Here is a 21,184-nt window from a genome sequence, read left to right on the forward strand (position 1 = left end):
GACAGGTGAGGCATGAAAAGGAATGTGGGTGTGGGTAACCCTTGAATCTCTAGTGCCAAGGTCTGGGTCTCTTGTCATTCCAACTAAAGAGATGACTCACACCCTGACTTATTACCTGCCCTGAGGCTTGATTTCACCTTAAGAAGTGTGTGGATTAAAACTTCTTGTATATTCTCTAATTTCAAGATCTTGGAACATTTTTTTTTTTTTTTGATGGTTATTTAGAGACAGGGGCAGACAGCATGTGTGTGCACGCACACAAGCGGAGGAGGCAGAGAGAAAGAGAGAGAATTCCAAGCTGTGAGAATCGGACGCTTAACTGAGCCACCCAGGTGCCCCAGAACATACTTTCTTGATGTTATTTTGTTACCTGCTTTTGATAACACGGATGCCTTCACTTTTCGTAACCAATGCCACAGGCTGTGGTTCTTTCTGATCTCCTTTTCCAGGGCTTTGAGGGAGCTGGGGTAGACAATCTCTGATTTAGACTTTTGGATATTATCTACAGATAGAAAGCTACCTGGAAAACATTTGGCTGTAAGCCAGATAGTTTTATAGAAGTCAGACAAGTTTTAGGATATTTATCACATCTTTCAGGGACTAAGAAACAATAATCATAACCTAGTTTAGTCTAGACCCCTCTTGGCAACCACTGGAATCCCTTCAGAGCACCCTTAAGTTCCAGAGTGCCTGGAATTCTGGACCTGCTTTAAGCCTGGAATAGCCTACCCAACTAAAACCCTATCCCGGGACCCTTGCACCCCTTCCTAAGGCAGAGATATTTTCCTCCTCTCACTGTAGTTCTGGACAGAGGAAGTAAAACCAAGTTAGCTAGTATCATGAAGCCATGATACAACGAATGTAAAGTGGCTTCATGATTCAGGTGAGAAATAAGGGGGAAATTTTCTCTGGGCCAGCATCACATGACTATCACAAGCTATTTCCTTTATTAAGGCATACAAATTAGGCACACCTGGGTGGCTCAGTCGGTTAAGCCTCCAACTCTTGATCTCGGCTCAGGTCATAATCTCATGGTTCATGAGTTGGAGTCCCAAATTGGGCTCCGTGCTGACAGCTCGGAGCCTGCTTGGGATTCTCTCCCTCTCCCTCTCTCTGCCCCTCCCCCACACATGCACCCACATGTGCTAAGTAAATAAATAAACATTAAAAAAAATTTTTAATTTTTTTTAAGTGTATTTTTGAGAGAGAGAGACAAAGAGAGCACGCATGGGTGAGGGGCAAAGAGAGAGTGAGACAGAATCCCAAGCAGGCTCCATGCTCCGAGCTGTCAGCACAGAGCCCAACGCAGGGCTTGAACTCACAAACCGTGAGATCATGACCTGAGCTGAAGTCAGACTTAACCAACTAAGCCACACAGGCACCCCCTCTCAAAAATATTTTTAGGCAAGGGAATTAAAAGCAAAAATGAACTACTGGGACCTTATGAAGATAAAAAGCTTCTGCACAGCAAAGGAAACAACCAACAAAACTAAAAGGCAACCAACACAATGGGAAAAGATATTTGCAAGTGACATATCGGACAAAGGGCTAGTATCCAAAATCTATAAAGAGCTCACCAAACTCCACACCCGAAAAACAAATAACCCAGTGAAGAAATGGGCAGAAAACATGAATAGACACTTCTCTAAAGAAGACATCCGGATGGCCAACAAGCACATGAAAAGATGCTCAACGTCACTCCTCATCAGGGAAATACAAATCAAAACCACACTCAGATATCACCTCACGCCAGTCAGAGTGGCCAAAATGAACAAATCAGGAGACTATAGATGCTGGAGAGGATGTGGAGAAATGGCAACCCTCTTGCACTGTTGGTGGGAATGCAAACTGGTGCAGCTGCTCTGGAAAACAGTGTGGAGGTTCCTCAAAAAATTAAAAATAGACCCTATGACCCAGCAATAGCACTGCTAGGAATTTACCCAAGGGATACAGGAGTACTGATGCATAGGGGCACTTGTACCCCAATGTTTATAGCAGCACTTTCAACAATAGCCAAATTATGGAAAGAGCCTAAATGTCCATCAACTGATGAATGGATAAAGAAATTGTGGTTTATATACACAATGGAGTACTATGTGGCAATGAGAAAGAATGAAATATGGCCCTTTGTAGCAACATGGATGGAACTGGAGAGTATTATGCTAAGTGAAATAAGCCATACAGAGAAAGACAGATACCATATGTGTTCACTCTTATGTGGATCCTGAGAAACTTAACAGAAACCCATAGGGGAGGGGAAGGAAAAAAAAAAAAAAAAAAAGGTTAGAGTGGGAGAGAGCCAAAGCAGAAGAGACTCTTAAAAACTGAGAACAAACTGAGGGTTGATGGGGGTGGGAGGGAGGGGAGGGTGGGTGATGGGTATTGAGGAGGGCACCTTTTGGGATGAGCACTGGGTGTCGTATGGAAACCGATTTGACAATAAACTTCATATATTGAAAATATATATATATATATATATATATATATATTTTTTTTTTTTTTTAAAGGCATAAAAATTAGATGTGGGAATTGTTTGCAATTAGGGGAGGGAGAGAGGTTGGTGGGTTATTTTGAAGCTCTGTTTCTTAAATCAGGAAAGCAGAACTAAGGGATTAGATCAAGAAGGAAACAGAAGAAAGGCCAGAAACACCCTTCCTACTCATGAAACTAGAGCCTCTGGTACACTGACTGCAAAAATAATTTACATTTCATTTAAAAGAATGTCATTTTAAACTTCTATACGTCTACCCATCTTACTATTTCTGAAGACCTACCTTCTGTCTTTTCTCCACTTTCTTTGTAATCAACTCTATCTGCCATTTCTATTCCACAATGCAGTCTTAAACCCCAAAGAATACAGCAGTACAGAAAGATGGTCTGTACTGGATTAATAATCTCTCCCCCTAAAATTTGTGTCTACCTAGAACTCCAGAGTGTGACCTTATTTGGAAATAGGGTCTTTGCAGATATAATTGGTTATGATGAGGTCACACTGGATTAGGGTGCACCCTAAATCCAATGACTGGTATCCTTAGAGGAAGGCCATGTGAAGACACAGACACATGAGGAAGAAGGTTACATCGAGAGGGAGGCAGAGATTAGAGTTATGTTGCCACAAGCCAAGCAACACCAAGGATTGCCAGCAACCACCAGAAGCTAGGAAGAGGCAAGGAGTCTTCTCTAGAGGTTTCAGATGATGCATGGCCCTGCTAACACCATCTCAGACTTCCAGTTGCCAGAACCGTGAGCCAATCAATTTCTGTTGTTTTAAGCCACCCAGTTTGTAGGACTTTGTTATGGCAGCCCTAGGAAACTAACACACATCTTGATGAGGGTTTCAGCAGCAAGACTTCGCAACATTACCTTAGAGGATAAGGGAACATGAAGAACAGATCTAAATAATAGCACAAACTCACAGCTCTGTCCTCATTTACTAACAGATCACATTCATTTATTTCTGTGCCTCCTGTCCTCCATAGTAATATCTTTATTTGTTCTGTGTAGGACTCTAGCTTACAGTCTGGACCTACTAATATGCCTAAAGATGCATCATCCACGTTTCTTTGCTTAGTATCCTATCGTCCCATCCTAGCAAAGCATAATTACATGTATACTTTAGAGACAACAGCTAAGCTTTAGAGCAGTTTTTAACCCTTTCAGTCTCCCCAGAAATAGGCACATACTTCAGGGGTCCACGGACCCTATGTGAGAGACTCCACTTTTTTAGAAAGTTCAGACACCTTCAGGATAATTCCAATCTCTTCTCCTTACCCACCACCCACACCCCAATTCAATGTCAACTTGCTTCTGAAGTCCTCCAATGAATGACAACAGCAACCCTCCATTCACTTTTACCCAAAGGCTCAGAGAGAAAGTGTTGCTATTATCCAAACCACTGCAGAAAGTTCCATCTGGAAAATACAACATTCAGGGAGAATTAGCCTCCAATCATACCCACAATTCAAAACAAAGTCACAGTTATGGCCCCCACTCAACTACTTACTCCTGCTTTTCTTCTACCCTTTTTCTCCTTTCCTTCTTTCTTACTGACTCCTAATTTTTCTAATTTAACCTTCACTCAAATGCACCATAACGAGGAGCAATGAAATTTGGAGCAACCTAAACAAAATAATCCATGTGTTTAGATTTCAATTAATTATAAATGCCTTATCCACAGGCATTCCTCTTAGGATACGTTTCTGGCAGAATGTACCCTATATTTATAAAGATCTTCCTGCAAGTAACCATCCACACCTGACTACCACAGAGAATTTTACTGACATCTATTTTTCACTTCTTGCCAGATACTTTGACTCTAAGACGCACTTTCCATTAAGATATACATAGAAAGTTTCTCTTCAAAACTCAATCTTAAACCACTGGAATCTCTTCACCCTGGTTCTGCCAATTCAGACCCTTTCTCTTCTAATAAAATTGTTACATTTGACAAAAATGATTAGGCATCTTCTATGAGTTGAAAGTCTTCAGGGCACAAGACTGTTCATGACTGTGAAGCTCACAGCTGTTTCTGATTTCCATCAACTTTCCCCTATCTGACCCAGTCTCTACAGAGCCATGGTCTATTTTCTCTCCAGGAGCTGATGATCCAGCTTTACATATTCTGAGTTATGTAGCCATATAGATGGAGACAAAAGAAAAGAAACCAGTCTTCCTAACCCGAGCAGTCTTCTTCCTAACCCGAAAACAGTCTTCTTAAACCGAGCAGTCAGGGAAGTGAATGTACCTAGGGATCTAAGGGACTCTGCAGTCTTACTTAAGGCCTTTGATCCATCCCCAAGAAAAACACAACCACCTTTTAAGCAGGACTTCCCATTCAAAGCCATCCATCACCTCGTTCCTTTGCAGATCTTTAAAAATCATAAATAATGTTTACCTTAATTAAGAACAAGCAATGATTTCGCCACATAACTGCCACTGTCAATTTCTTAAGATCTTACTTAAATCTGTAAAGTCCCTCAACCCGTAAAGGTTTTCAAGGAGTTTGAATCTTTTAAAAATAGTAGGTAAATTTATTAGTCCACATTTGGTCTAATGAAGCACAAGCTGAGATTGCTTAAGTATCACCAGTTTTACAAATATAGAAGCTTCTTCCCTTTACAAATACAGGTCCAGAGCTCCATCAACCTAGTCCTTGACTTGCAGCTGAAAAAGCAAAAGGTCTGTGTGAAGTGATAAAAGAACACATCCTACTCATCTCGTGACCAAGAAACCAAAGCTGACACGAGCACCGTAAAGAGCGGTGTGCGGTAATGGCACCCTACGGAAGGAAAGCAAGTGCTCAAGTAGATGAGCAGGTTCTCGACATCACTGTGACAGATTTCGGTCTGAGGAACTGTGCTGGAGGGGGCTTCATCCCCTTCTACAATCCCCTTATACGAAACAAAAGGCTGAAATCAAGTCTTTATAAAAGAAATTAACGGCCTTTCCGTTTCTTCATTTTCCCTCCAGCGACCTTGTTCCTGACACCCATAGCACCCTCCGTGTCGTCATTGTCCCCAGTGTCCTCCCGCACGCGTTTCTTCTTTTCTCCATGCTCCCTTAACTCCTGCAAGAAAAGAGAAAGGATGGGATTGAAAATGAATTACTGTCACTGAGGGTAACACATCCTGCTCTCCTCTCCTTAAAATCCAACACCGGGGCACCTGGGTGGCTCAGTCGGTTAAGCAGCTGACTTCAGCTCAGGTCATGATCTTGCAGTTCTTGAGTTCAAGCCCCGTGTTGGGCTCTGTGCTGGCAACTCCTGGAGCCTGCTTCGATTTCTGTGTCTCCTACTCTCTGCCCCTCCCCCACTCACGCCCTTTCTCTCTCAAAAATAAACATAAAAAAAAAAAAAACCCACTACATAACTCCCTAATACCTCACACTAACAAAGGGAGAAGACCAAAACCCCAATACACAAAAATGTTTACATGAAAATTAAAACAATAAGCTATTATTTACACATGGCAGGCCAGCAAAGATTTAAGAGAATGGTAATATCTAGTATTTGTCAAGGTGTGGGGACACCCACATAAACTGTTGCCGACAGCTCTTCTGGGTGGGAGAGGGAGGAATCTGGTATTCTGTATGAATTCAAATTTTAACTCCACTTACTCCTCGGCCCGACAACTAATTCTACTTTTAGGAATTTATTCTAAGGAAACGAGTACACAAAGCTGTACATACTAGGATGTCCAACATGGTACTAGTTAAAACACAAAACATGTGAAAAAACATAAATATACACCCATGTAAGTCATGTTATATATTTATAATGGCATTTTTTGTAGCCACTGAGAAGTGATCACATTGCTCTATATTTTGTTAAAATAGAAAATATGTTAATCATATACAATTAGATAACATCTAATTATGGCTAAAAAAAGAAAAATAGCCAAATGTTATCAAGACCCAAATGTTCACCGTGGGGGATAACTCATATGTCTCATTTACTATTTTAATCTTTTCCATATTTTCTGAAATTCTTTCCAATGTATATCTAATACTTTTATAAACCAAAATACCAAATGAGAGTTCTATGTGAGCAGAAAAACACAAGTCCACGCCTCAGCTACTCAGAAAGCAGCCCAGGGGCAAAGTTTCTTCATCCCCCCGACTAGAACTCTAGGGAGCAGATAGCACTTGCTAGGATTCTCTTTTACAATCTTCCCATCCTCACCATTACTATTACTGCTACTTACTGTTAGTTACTATGCAGTTCACGTTAGCTTATCTGATGCCCAAAAAACCCCTATAAGGATCAAGGTAACTGTTATTTCCAATTTACAGGCAAGGAACTGATTCCGAGAGGTCAGACGCATTGTTCAAACCACAATGTCCAATTCACAGCTGGGTCTTCTGATCTCGAGTCCAGAGGTTTTCTTGCCACATGTGAAACATGAACAGTGGCTGAGCATGTGGTCACTGTGGTCAGACTGAGTCCAGACCTTGATTCAAATTACCTACCATCTCTACACGTTAGTATGCTCATCTTAAATTTAGAATAAAATAATACTTCCTGCAGTTAGTTATGAGGATTAATCCAACAGCATCTAGCACGTAGTTACCATTATTTGCATAAAAGTTGGTGAAAAAGTAAGTTGCATACCATTCGGGCAAATCTTTGGGCTTCAGTGACACGCTCTGTCAGCATCATAACCTCATCATCCTGTGTTGGAAAGACAGGCAGTTTCTTCCCAATTAAGTGTTCTATGCGCTGGAAGAGTTCTACATCATACCTGAGGAAGGAAAATTGGTGTGGTTTTGGCTGGCTGACAACGCGGCTGTCTGTCCATTCCCAAACTACACATTATGCAGTATGAGGCAACTGACGCAAGTTTTAAACAATACTGAATCCAGAATACTGATTAGAGCAATCTTCGGTACACAGCCCACTAGAAGATCACCCAACATATTTTTGCTCCCAGAAAAGCCAAAATTTTGTCTCTCTAAAAACAAAATCGGGGCGCCTGGGTGGCTCAGTTGGTCAAGTGTTTGACTTCAGCTCCGGTCACGATCTCGTGGTTTGTGCTGGAGCCCCATGTCGGGCTCTGTGCTGACAGCTCGGAGCCTGGAGCCTGCTTCGGATTCTGTGTCTCCCTCTCTCTCTGCCCCTCCCCTGCTAATGCTCTGTCTGTCAAAAATAAACATTAAAGTTTTTTGTTTTTATTTTTTTTAATTTTTTTAACGTTTATTTATTTTTGAGACAGAGAGAGACAGAGCATGAACGGGGGAGGGTCAGAGAGAGAGGGAGACACAGAATCTGAAACAGGCTCCAGGCTCTGAGCAGTCAGCACAGAGCCCGACGCAGGGCTCGAACTCACAGACAGTGAGATCGTGACCTGAGCCGAAGTCGGACGCTTAACCGACTGAGCCACCCAGGCGCCCCTAAAGTTTTTTAAGCAAAATCAAAATAATTATTCTAATACTCTGAGTTGAGGGAAAAGTCACTACTCTCCAGCTTCAGCAGTTGAAAGAAGGAGCAGGGGTTTGTGTGTTTCTATATGCCAAATGCTACATTAGATCATACATATATATATATACATGTATCCTATATATATATATATATATAGGATACATGTATATATATATATATATATATATATATATATATATATATATATACATATGTATATAATCTTCATTAATGCTCTGTTAAGTAGATACCATTATTTCCATTTTACAAATGCTGAAAACAACATGAAGGAGGTTAAATGACTATTACAGTAAGTGGCAAAGTCAGGCCACCAAGTCAGTCTGCACCAACGCTCTGCTCTTTTCTCTGCATTGTTCTGCTCCTGAAGTCAATTTACTTACTGTGTGACAAAGGTGATAGCCTTTCCAGAACGCCCAGCTCGAGCGGTTCGACCTACTCGATGGATATAATCCTGAGAAAAAAAGCATAAATAAATCTGAGTTACATAAAATTTAAATAAAAAACTATGAACACAAAGTCTTACTGCAAACTTCTGAAAGGAAATAAACTCATGTTGAAACATGGAAAAATGGACTGGGCAATTTGTTCAGATAAATCTACTTCATCTTTTTTATTTTCCTTGCAGCACAAAACTGACTCTCTTTTCTTTACAGAAAGACAAATCTAAAGCATATCTACATGGCTGCCGACAACATGGTCTAGAGAAAAACAGCACTGGATCTAGAGGCAGACCTGCATCATGGCTCTGGTCTTACCACCTACCAGCTACACAACTATCTACAAGTCACATAGCCTCTTCGAATCTTGGTTTCTATCTATAAAACAGGGATAGAAACACATGCCCACACTCAGAGTTATTGGGAAAATCAAATGAGACAGCACCTTGTCTACAGCAGTTAAATACAAAGCCAAGAGATACTAGTTGTTCTGGGGGCAATTCTGTCCTCCCCAGGGATATTTGGAAATGTCAGAACACATATGCGGTTGTCATAATGTCACCTATGGGTAGAGGCCAGGAATGCTGCTAAGCATCCTACAATGCGAAGGACAGCCCCACAGCAAAGAATCTGCTGGCCCAAAACATTAATAGTGCCAAGGCTGAGAAACCCTGAGATACACTGAGAACCACAAGCTGACGACTCTGAAGAAGTAAGACTGACAAAGATCAGCACGTGCTGCATCTACTCCTGTGATCTCACACCTCTCTTTGGCTACCTTCATTCACATTTATTAATATCACATCCTCAGGCACATGCAAGATAACGAGAATAAAATAAATCAAGAGCTTTCCCAGTTTTTGATACTTAACCAATAAAGGATTAAGAAGAAAAAAAAGGATACAGAAAACATTCCATTAAGAAACACAGTTTGGAGGGGCGTCTGGGTGGCCCAATCAGTTAAGCATCTGACTCTTGATTTCAGCTCAGGTCATGATCTTGAGGTCATGGGATCGAGTCCCATGTAGGGCTCTGCTCTGACAGCAACAGAGCTTGCTTGGGATTCTCTCCTTCCCTCTCAAAATAAATAAGTAAACATTTAAAAAAAAAAAAAAGAATATTTTTAAAAAATACACTTTGGACGCATTGGAATATTACTCAGCCATAAAAAAGAGTTGAATCTTACCATCTGCAATAATAGAGATGGACGTTAAAGACATTATGCTAAGTGAAATAAGTCTGAAAAAAATAAATAGTGTATGATCTAACTTATATGTGGAATCTAAAAAAAAACAAACTGAGCTCATAACATAGACAACATATTTGGTGGTTTCCAAAGGTGGAAATAATGCGAGTAGGGAATCAACTGGGTGAAGGGAGTCAGAAAGTACAAACCTCAAGTTATAATACAAGTAAGCCATGGGACTGAAATGTACAGCATAGCAAAAATAGTTAATAATACTATATTACACATTTGAAAGCTGCTAAGAGAGTAGACCTTAAAAGTTCTCAGTGCAAGAAAAAAAACTCATATAACAATGTATGGTAACTAGACTTGTGGCAATCATTTTTTGATATATACAAACATCATACCATTATGTTATACAACTAAAACTAATCTTTTATGTCAATTATACCTCAATTTAAAAAAAAAAAAGAAAGAAATACAGTTCAAAACTAGAAAGTCAAGTCAGCAGGGACACCTGGGTGGCTGAGTCAGTTGAGTGTCCGACTTCCGCTCAGGTCATGATCTCATAGTTTGTAGGTTCAAGCCCCACATGGGGCTCTGTGCTGACAGCTCAAGAGTCTGGAGCCTTCCTCAGATTCTGTGTCTCCCTCTCTCTCCTCCCCCCCCCCCATTCACATTCTGTCTTTCTCTCAAAAAAAAAATTACACATCAAATCAACATTAAAAAAATTTTTTTTTTAAAGAAAGTCAGGTCAGCAATGGGACTCACCTTGGAATGGGTAGGAATGTCAAAGTTAACAACTACATCCACATGAGGTATATCCAAACCTCGGCTTGCAACATCAGTTGCTAGAAGAATAGAACGAGCCTTTGCCTTAAACTTATTAAGGGATCCTAAGCGTTTGCTCTGACATGATGAAAAGAAATGAAAAGAATGTTAATCTTGATAAACTAAGGAATCTCAGAATCTAAGACACACAAACTAGAAACACTAAATATAAGAACCAAGACAGAAATTTTTAAAAGGATGTTTCCCCTAAGTCCAAACTAGGCTCCACAGATCAGAAGGAAACATGAAAGCAACAAAAAAATATTTAAGACGAGGCTAGAAAATACTAACAGGAAACGGGGATTGTTTAACATGACAGATAGTTGAAAAATAATTTATGAAACATCTTTAGAGACCAAAGAATCAACGTTAGCACTAGGGCTGAATAAATCAACTGAAAAGCTTCCATACCAGACAAGTAACTATGAAATCTTCTAATTTGAGCCTCTTACTATCCTAAAAGGAGGAAGTAAGCAACTAGAGCAACACTTTAAAGCCCATAAAATCAAAACAATTCTGAAAAGATGCATGAACACCTCATGTTGTTATTGTATAGAACTACTGCTATAAGCTTTGCCCTTTTCACACCACGTTTCACCACTAATGATGCCAAAGAATCTTTACCTGACTCATCTGTCCATGGAGGGGGATAGCAGTGAATCCAAGATTTCGAAGCAGCAAAGCTGTTCTCTGAGTATTGTTACAGGTGCTGCAGAATATCATAAAGGAGTTTCCAGCCAGTTCATTTAGAATGTAAACCAGGTAGGTATCCTAAGTTACAAACCCAAAACAATCAATGTAAGTAACTGATCTGAAGAAAAGACTGGAGTCCCGGGAAGATAAATTATCTAAAAAACTAAGCCTATAGTTGACTCTCAATTGCCCAGACCCCAGCTGCCAGTTTGCACTCCTGAAGCAGCATTATCATCTCTGTGAACCATGAATTTCACATGCCTGGAGCCAAGCACAAGGAAATCTATACTCGGCAACCAGGAAAAGTCCCTATATCAAAGCATAAAACAAGGGGTCCCTTGCCTATAAAAAAGCCACATAATCAGGAGACAAAAGAAAAACTACTTCAAGAATGGGGCTGGAAAGGAATTACATCATGACTTCATTATTGTGGTTTAGCATGCTGTGAATTCCCGGAATGTTTGACTTTATCAGTGATAAATATAAGCACAGTATGTGTTCTAAAACAAACAGTAGCACAACTCTTAGCTAATCAAAAGTGGACACACTTTCAGATGCTTTAGTGAGGAAGGAGAGGGAGAGGCAGGAACGATCAAAGTAAACACTTTACCTTGAATTTAGAAGGAATAAAAAGGTAATATTGCTGTAATTTCTCAACTGTCTGGTATTTGGAGGAAACAGCACATTTCACAGGATTCTTCAGTGCTGCTCGCTGAAGTTTTTGCACCTGCAGAAAAAACCTGGAATAGTACACTGATTCCTAAATGCTGTTTTTACTTATTACTTAATAAAGAAGAAATCAGAAGTGCTAGAAAACTTCACCTTCTTGGTCATGGTGGCTGAGAAGAGAAACGTTTTCCGATCTCGGGGAATCACTTTGAGGATCTTGTCAACCTAAGGCACAAAGAAAGGATACCAACGTAACATTTAGAGTGGATATTTACAAATGCTCTTTGTGAAGCAGAGAATGAAAAACTAAATATATCACTGTGGGAATTTGGGAACTCAAAAATTCCATTCAATTCAGCTAAAATTTATTGAATATTTATTATTTGTACCATACTATATGCTGTTTTAAAAAAATGCCACTCAGAGAAAAGAACAGTTTAAATTACAGTAGAGCTAATCTAAGAGAAAAGTCAAAAGTGTTCATCAACTAAGTTATGAGTGGGTCAGCTATGATGACAGAAAATAAAAATATTTCAAGGTATACGAAAGAGGTATATATCAAATAAAATAGAAACGAAATCTGGTAGAAATTTCTCATCTCTAAAACTACAGTCAGACTATATTCTCTAGAGGATACTGAGGCACTGACAACGTGAGGAACACCAAGACTGAAAAAAAGGCAGCAGAAATGTTTAAATTAACTGATAATGATATAGTATTCCACAAAGCAGTTGTGCAATGAACCAAAGTTTGAAAGAGGGCACTTGAGATGTCCTACAATGAGGAAAGAAACTGGGTGCTCACCTCTGTCTCAAAATCCATATTCAATATTCGGTCTGCCTCATCCATAACCAAGTATTTGAGGGCTCTTAAGTTGAAACCTTTTGTATTTTCCAAGTGGTCTATCAGTCGACCAGGAGTTGCTATCAAGAAAGGTTGAAGAGAAAGGGCAATGTTTAAGAACTAGGACAAAAAGAAAAGTTACCAACCACCCGACCCACCAAGCCCCCCAAAATTTCGGAAATTAAAAAATAAAACAAGACCACAAAAATCCTTTCTTCAAAATCTTTCTACACAAATAAGTTTTATGCAACATGGACAGATCTTCTCCAATTCATCGTTGTCAGTGCCTTTTACCGTTCGTTGTCAATTACTCACCTATTATTACATGTGGTTTTTTCGCCAGGGCCAGAGACTGGGACATTGAATCGATTCCACCTACAATCACAGCTACAGAAACAAAAAGAATACAGAACAGAGACCTTCAATTTTTTCCATAGTTCACTGAATACGTTTTAAGCCAGTGCTAGATTTCTACTTAAATTTTTCTTCCCGTATAACTTTCCCTAAAGCTAAAATACCAAATTCGCTCTTAAGGTCAATAAAGTCATGTTAATAATATTTGCTTCTATTCTCCTTTTCCATTCATTTTCAACTTATGAAGAAACTCTACAGTTCCTTTCCTGTCAGACACTTACCGCTTTGCACACCAATGGAAGACCCCAGGGCTTCAAACTGCTCTGAGATCTGAAAGGCCAACTCCCGAGTGGGCGTGAGAACTAAGGCAAACAATCGCTGGGGCGTCTCCAACAGTGCATTCAGAATGGGCAAAGCGAAGGCCCCCGTTTTTCCAGAGCCAGTTTCTGCCAGCCCGATGATATCACGACCTAGGAAGAAAAAGAAAACCTCTAACAGCAAAGAAACGCTCTCTGCATTATTTCCCTTTTTCTACAATGACACAACGTGGGCACAAAGTAGACAGTGAATAAATATTTGATGAACTGGAGGGAGAGGAAGGTTGAACAGACAGAAGACATAGTCTCTGTCCTAGGTAAGCTTAAAACCCAGGGGTGACATACACAAATATGATATAATGTGATAAGGGCTTTACAACAGGCCCCTACAACATACAGTGAGAACACAACGGAAGGAGTAACTCACTGCCCAGGGGAGTCAGGAAAGACTAACAGACCTGATGAGTAAATTAAATCTGGAATTAAGCAAAGAAAGAAAGGAAGCACGTTCCTATAAGAGAACAGAGGACGGAGGCTGTAAAGAACACAGCCACGTGCAGGGAGAGTGAGAAGTACAATGCGGCAGGAACACAGAAATGTTAAGGAGGGAGAGGGAGAAGAATGAGGCTAGAAAGCCATGATAGGATGTTTTGATGTCTTCCTGTAAGAGAGAGAATTAAAGGATTTTAAGCAGGGAACATGACGATCAATGTTACTCCTTAGGAAGATAATCCCTATGCCTGATGGCATAATGAGCCAAGGAGCTCAACAGTACATGCATTTACACTGCTTCTTCTGAGGGAAGAATGCCGTAAGTAATCCCTTAAGAAGAGGTCCCCATGGTCTGTTATCACCAATCAAGCCGTAACTATAAGATTTGGAAATTAACTCCCAAACCAAGGCCACCATCTCTAGGCTGGCTGGCTGCAGCTCACAAGGTAGCTGTGCACTCCAACAGCGCCTGCTGAGATTGCTTCCTAGTGATAATGACCTCCACGGTTGATGCTCACATTGTTCCCTGACTGTATATAACTGCTGAGATTTCCTTACCTAGAGATTAACCCTACAATAAACCCCTTTTCTCCGAGGTTACCTGAGTGACTCTCTTCCTTATGACCTAAGATGACCTTAACAGAATGGGGAACACACAGGAAAGTAAGAGCTCAGTTAGGATACCAGGGGAGTTAGTATGGTGGTCTGAACTGAGGCAAGACAGTGAGGATACAAACAAGTGAGATGTACAAAGTAATGAAAGAAAATGTGGTTGACACATGGGTTTCTAAGGGTATATAGAAAATTAGCTCTGGTGAGGAAAACAATGACTCTGGTTTGAACATAGGAACTTGAAGTTTCTGCAACAGGCTCAGAGAGAAATATCTAAAAACCAGTTGGACGCACTTGTTTGGAGCTCAGCAGAGAAGTACAGGCTAGAAACACAGAAGTGGGAGCATCCTAACAGTTTTGCTCCCCCAAGGGCAGACACATCAGAATAACCTATGGGATTCTTATACCTATACATGCCCAGGTCACACATGTGGAAATTCTGATTCAGTGACTCTAGAAATCTCTACTGTTTTACAAGTAAGACAGGTAATTCTGATGAGCACTGGCTGAGACTCATTGATGCAGATAGTGTTAAAGCTTCAGGACTGGATGAGAAATCTTAGTAGTGTTTTCAGAGTGAGGAAAAAAAAAAGGATAAAGATAGAATTAACCTTACAAGGAAAAAGGAAAGGAACCAGAAGAATCTCATAAAGAATAGCTGGAAACACAGAAGATAATACTGACTTGAAATTGAGGAGGAAGAGAGCTCAAGAAAGGAGAGTAATTGATATCAAGTAGAACAGACTTCTCAACATCCGTCTTTTAGACATTGATCACTTAAACTAGGATCCTGCCAAGCCAGAGCGAACAACGCCATAGTCTAGTGAATTCTACCATTTACCCTTCTAAACAGTAACATCGATGTTACCTATAAAAGTACAGGCGTAGATGTGAATTATAAGTCAGACCAGACAGGGGCGCCTGGGTGGCGCAGTCGGTTAAGCGTCCGACTTCAGCCAGGTCACGATCTCGCGGTCCGTGAGTTCGAGCCCCGCGTCGGGCTCTGGGCTGATGGCTCAGAGCCTGGAGCCTGTTTCTGATTCTGTGTCTCCCTCTCTCTCTGCCCCTTCCCCCGTTCATGCTCTGTCTCTCTCTGTTCCAAAAATAAATAAACGTTGGAAAAAAAAAAAATTTTTAAAAAATAAAATAAAAAAAAAAATAAGTCAGACCAGACAATGCACTAATTTTGTAAAGGTCAGAGCAACAAATGACAATATACGGATAAAATTTCTCCCTCATTTACTAACTTTAATGTTCCTCTTGGTTGTAGGGTAAGTGATAATGCATTGCAACAGCCTCTACCTATTTGTGAGCTAAGGGCTTCCAAAGCCTTTTATTCCCCAACTTTGTGGGGATTCTGCCCTCCCTGCCTGGGTACAACACACCTACTAGAACAGGAAAACAAAAACAAAAACAAGAACAAGAACAAAAACACACCCACTGGGATCTGTTCCCCTTTTCTTTCAAGGGAAGTCTTAAAATTTCAGAAGAAAGGGGTATACAAGAAAGATTTAGGGAGATAAAGGAGCTTAAGTCTCTCAATCCATGTGGCTGTAACGCCCACTGCCCACAAAGCAATATTCACTTTGTGAAATTATTTTTCTCTATTATCTCCTTTCTTCTTCTCACAACCTGTAAGCCTTTCCAGTGGTCGTATCTGTTTAGAATGAACACCCAGTAAGAGGAGCAGGAATAAATTCATTCACCTGCCACACTGCTAGCACCTAACACAACTACTTGGTATATGGCAGCCATTCAAAAAACTGTCTGAAATTCCTAGAGGACTTTGAGTGATCTCTGAATTAAAAATAAACTTGGGGCGCCTGGGTGGCGCAGTCAGTTAAGCGTCTGACTTCAGCCAGGTCACGATCTCGCAGTCCGTGGGTTCGAGCCCCGCGTCAGGCTCTGGGCTGATGGCTCAGAGCCTGGAGCCTGCTTCCGATTCTGTGTCTCCCTCTCTCTCTGCCCCTCCCCCGTTCATGCTCTGTCTCTCTCTGTCCCAAAATAAATAAAAACGTTGAAAAAAAAAAATTAAAAATAAACTTAATATGGAGTGTCTGGGTGGCTCAGTCGGTTAAGCGTCCGACTTCAGCTCAGGTCATGATCTCACGGATGGTGGGTTCGAGCCCCCATTGGGCTCTGTGCTGACAGATTGGTGCCTGGAGCCTGCTTCGGATTCTGTGTCTCCCTCTCTCTCTGTCCCTCCCCCGTTCGTGCTGTGTCTCTCAAAAACAGATTAAAATGTTAAAAATTTTTTTTGAAAAATAAACTTAATACATGAAACAGATGGGAAGAAAAGCATCCTCAAAAATCATCAAAAGATTTTGCTCTCCCCACTGTAACACTATAATATAGGGCCAAGAACACAGGCTTTTCACTAGAACATCCTATTATTCAAATTCTAGCTCTACTGATAGCAAGTTATGTGCACCCACCCAAGGTACTTAATCCACTGGCCATCACCAATAAAATAATCATTCCTGCCTTTCAGAATTGTTGTAAGTTTAAGAACAATGGATGGACCCAGGATGCCATAATTTTGTAGAAACTGACACCATCATTAGTACTCAAACTAAATTTTAAAGTTAATTTAAGAGAAGACAAAAGAAAAACTTTGTTAGATTATTTAAATCTCTTGCTTAGAGCCAGCGTCTATAGGTTTTTTAAATGAAGCATTTGTAAACTGCTCCTTAGAATGAGATAACCTCAAGAATAAGAATACTTTCCATGATGTGGGGCGCCTGGGTGGCGCAGTCGGTTAAGCGTCCGACTTCAGCCAGGTCACGATCTCACTGTCCGTGAGTTCGAGCCCCGCGTCAGGCTCTGGGCTGATGGCTCGGAGCCTGGAGCCTGTTTCCGATTCTGTGTCTCCCTCTCTCTCTGCCCCTCCCCCGTTCATGCTCTGTCTCTCTCTGTCCCAAAAATAAATAAAAAAAAAAAAAAAAAAAAACGTTGAAAAAAAAAAAAGAATACTTTCCATGATGATTATATCAGTCACATTACTCAGTTCCTAGTGATCTTTCATGGACTCCTACTTTCTCTGCATTAAATACAAACTTTTTACTGAAAACATTATAAATAATTTAAGAATTATTACCACCCCCTAATTTGGGTTCATTCTTCCAACACATGCTGTAGGGCAGGCAGGAAAATGCCAGAAAGCACCAACCCTTCTTTTTGCTTTTTAAAGCAATTCCAGTACTTCTGACTGCCGAAACTTCTTCCCCACTAGCGGCCTTTACACAATCCTCATCCTCTTAGCGTCTCTAGACAACTTGAAAGTGTTTACGACCCCCTCCCTAAAACACTCTCCCTTACCTAATTTGTATGAAACTGTCCTCTCATGATTTTCAACCTGTTATTGAGTCTCCATTTCTCCCCTTGTCATCTCTTGACCCTATGTGGCAACCTCAGCCATTTCCACAGTTTCAGCTACAACTTCTCTTTGGATGTGGTATCTGCATCCAGTTCTGGACTCTTAATCAAGCTCTAATTCCCAGATTCCACCTGTGCGTCAGTCAAGTCTATTTCTTTGATGCCCGAAATCAATTATTTCCAACTGAACTCCTCTTTCCTGAAATTATTTTTCCTCCTATGTTCCCTTTTTACACCAGTAATATGTCCTAAACACACAGGCAACGATCCTAGATTTCCCTACCCCTTGCCTTCCATTAACTAACTAGTTATAAAATCATGATGACTCCTTTTCTATCATTTTTCTTTCTTTCTCACTACCTCTACCCTACCCTTTATTTATTGCCAAAATTACCGCGATGCCCTCCTAACTGGTCTCCCAGCCTCTTGTCTCTCATCTCTAAATTTCCTTATAAAGCTATGAGATTAATAGTCCAAGAAAACAACTCTAAGCATTTCATTCTCCTGCTAAAAAAATAATCCCCAAAGGCACTCCACTGCACATGGAACAAAGACCAAATTCCTTTACCCACATTTAAGTCCTGCATAATCTGGCCCCAAAGACTTTACTAATCTCTTCCCTATTCTCTATTAAGTAGTTGCAAGCCTCCACACATGCCCATGTGTTCCAGCCTCCTTAGCTTTTTTTTCATATTGTTCCCTATGCCTAGAAGGTCCTCCCCTCCCATCATGCACGAATGTCTAAATCTTATTCAGTCTTCAAGGTTCCGCTTGAATGTCCTTCCAACCTTTCCAGCCAAAAACTAAAGTTTACTCTAGTCCATTCCAATGAGTAGTAATCTCTTCTCCTCCCTCAGTGCACTTGGAATGTAACTTTCTTATGTCCCAGTTCACTTTGTAATAGATTTATAATTGTCTCCTTACTAGACTCTAAGTTCTTAGAGTGGGCAGAATCTTAACTTCTGGTGCCTTACACTTGTATCAGATACTTACTATTTATAGAAGGAGCAAATGGAATTTCATAGAGTAAGTCTAATTACTTTCCCACATGACAGCTCTCCAAATCACTGAAGTCAGTTACCATATCCCATCCAGATCTACTCTTCTGCAGACTGAATGCACTCAGGTCCTTTAACTATTTAGGACTATTCTTGTTACTATACCACACTCACTGCCACTCTTGGTCCCTCAAAACTGGGCCCCAGAACTAAGCATAATATTCTAGATGTGTTCTAACAAGCAAAAGCATTTCTCTCACTAGAGCTAGTTCAAGAGTTCTTAACCTGGGACACATGGGAGAGGAATTCAGAGTGAGGGGTAAATTCTACATACGGATACGTTCATACATTTTTTTTTTTTTTTTTTTTTTTTGCTTGCCTGGAAAATCTCTTATACTAATGTAGCTAAGATTCCATTCATTTTCTCTATGGAACTTAATGAATTTCAGTGAACATTGCTAGGTCTCTTTTACCACCAACCCTAACACTGTGAAGCTGGGCTTTGGGAATCTAAGAGCAGCACTTTACCTCTACTCCCATGAAAGTTCACCCTGTTAGTTTCAGTCCCACTAGTCATCAAACACGTGAGCCATTCTTCTGAAAATCTGATAAACACGTCTCACAAAGTGAGAGCTCCCAACTCCTCTAGATACTGATGTGTGTTCCAGGCACCCTTATGTAAATCTGCACTTACTGATTCATAATTCCTAACAAGTTTCTTGTTCATACACTTTAATCCAGTGTGTCCTTAAAGTTAGCACCTGTTGCAAACAACAAATCTCCTTATAGAAAGTAAGCTCAGAACAGAATTACTTTTTCAAAAGCCAATACGCCACAAATTTTGTATCTTTAGTGACCATATTTTTATATTACTTGAAGTATACAACAACAGCTCTCAAAAGTGGTTAAGTAGTTGATTGAGTATAACTTCATACTGAACCTGTATTAAGCCACATGTTTAATTTCAACCTACCTTGTAAGGCCAAAGGAATAGCTTCAATCTGGATCTTTGTGGGCTTTGTCCATCCCAACTGGTCACAAGCTTCACACAACACATCTGTCACACCCTTAGAATTCAGAAAAATACACTTTAGCAAAGAGGAACACACACACTTGCCTCCCAGCTAATTTTTTTTTTAAATGTTTATTTTATTTTTGAGAGAAAGAGAGAGCATGAGCAGGGGAGGGGCAGAGAGGGGGTTAACACAAAATCCGAAGCAGGCTCCAAGCTCTGAGCTGTCAGCACAGAGCCGCAGCCAGGCTGGAACCCGGGAACCACAAGATCGTGACCCGAGCCAAAGTCGGCTGCTTAACCCACTGAGCCACCCAGGCGCCCCTGCCTCCATCCTAATTAAATGACTATCGGAGCCACCCTGCTGGTGACATGTGCATCCCTCACGCTTGGATTCAAGAAGTATTGCGAGCCTACTCGGTCCGCTCTTCATGAGCACTAGGAGACAGCAGTACTTCAAGACTTAACACTTTCTACTCAAAGAGACAAACCCAAGCTCTTCACGTGCACTATTTCATTCAAGCCTCACAATTCGCTGAAGTACGTATTATTACCCCCAATTTACAGATGTGGAAAGTGAGGCACCGCGAGGTAACAACGTGCCCCTAGTAAGTGACTTGGGTCAGCATCCAAACCCGTTGCATCTTACTCCGAGGGGGGGAGGGGGGAACTTACAAATACAAACGTCGCCACACCAAAAGGGAGAAAAGCGCAAATGGGGACTCTCAGGGACGGGCAGCCCTCCCACCATCCAAACCCAGAGGCTTAGGGAGAGCGTCTGGAACCCAAGTTTCGGAAATTCTGAAGGAAACCCAAGCTAGGCCCCAGCTGCGTCTATACACTGTTAGCCGGAACCTAAGGCAAATGGACTCTGCCTGCGCCCAGTGTCAGCAGTACAAAGAAAAGCCTGAGTCATCCACGCTCACCAGATCTTTAAAAGTTTTAGTTTCCTCCTCTTGCACCGCCGGCTGAGGCGCTTCAGTCGGAGAATCGTGCTCCTCGGGCGCCGCCATGTCTTCCGCGCACTCCGGAAGCGGGTCACCGGCGCGCGGGGTGCCGGGAAATGTAGTTTTAGTTCTCCCCGGCCAGCGTGTTCTGGGCGCCCCCCTGCGGACTGGTTGGGATTTGCCGGCCGGAGGGCTGAGGCCCTGTGGAACTTAGTTTTAAAAAGGGGGTGGGGGATGGATATTAACGTGTAGGCTTGTGGAACTGAGAGGAGTGCAGAAGGCACTGATGACCTGGGCCTCCTGTCTGTCCTTTAGGATCCTTATAAGAAGTTATTCCCACCTCTCACGCCTGTTATGTTGCTTGCTTCTCCAATCATACAGCATTGAACAGGGTGATACTGCAATATTATTTATTTATTATAATTGTTTCATTCATTTACTCAGTTGAACCCACCATATGCTAGGGCTATACTAGATGCCTA

The 21,184-nt window shown here is 41.1% G+C and overlaps 1 protein-coding gene across 1 annotated transcript; it reads right to left on the reverse strand.

Moving 5' to 3' along the window:
• Window positions 1-5,019: 5,019 nt before the first annotated feature.
• DDX47 (DEAD-box helicase 47) lies at window positions 5,020-20,810 on the reverse strand. The gene is made up of 12 exons (XM_019452020.2): window positions 20,682-20,810; window positions 19,717-19,810; window positions 13,231-13,419; window positions 12,911-12,982; window positions 12,557-12,675; window positions 11,906-11,977; window positions 11,694-11,810; window positions 11,015-11,161; window positions 10,331-10,468; window positions 8,317-8,387; window positions 7,109-7,238; window positions 5,020-5,566 (listed from the first exon to the last, which is right to left on the reverse strand). The coding sequence occupies exons 1-12, from the start codon at window positions 20,766-20,768 to the stop codon at window positions 5,435-5,437; spliced, it is 1,368 nt and encodes a 455-aa protein (XP_019307565.1). The 5' UTR covers window positions 20,769-20,810; the 3' UTR covers window positions 5,020-5,434.
• Between the last annotated feature and the right edge of the window lie 374 nt (window positions 20,811-21,184).

This window comes from Panthera pardus, unplaced genomic scaffold (assembly GCF_024362965.1).
Source record: "Panthera pardus isolate Hobbes unplaced genomic scaffold, ASM2436296v1 HiC_scaffold_6, whole genome shotgun sequence".
NCBI lineage: Eukaryota > Metazoa > Chordata > Mammalia > Carnivora > Felidae > Panthera > Panthera pardus.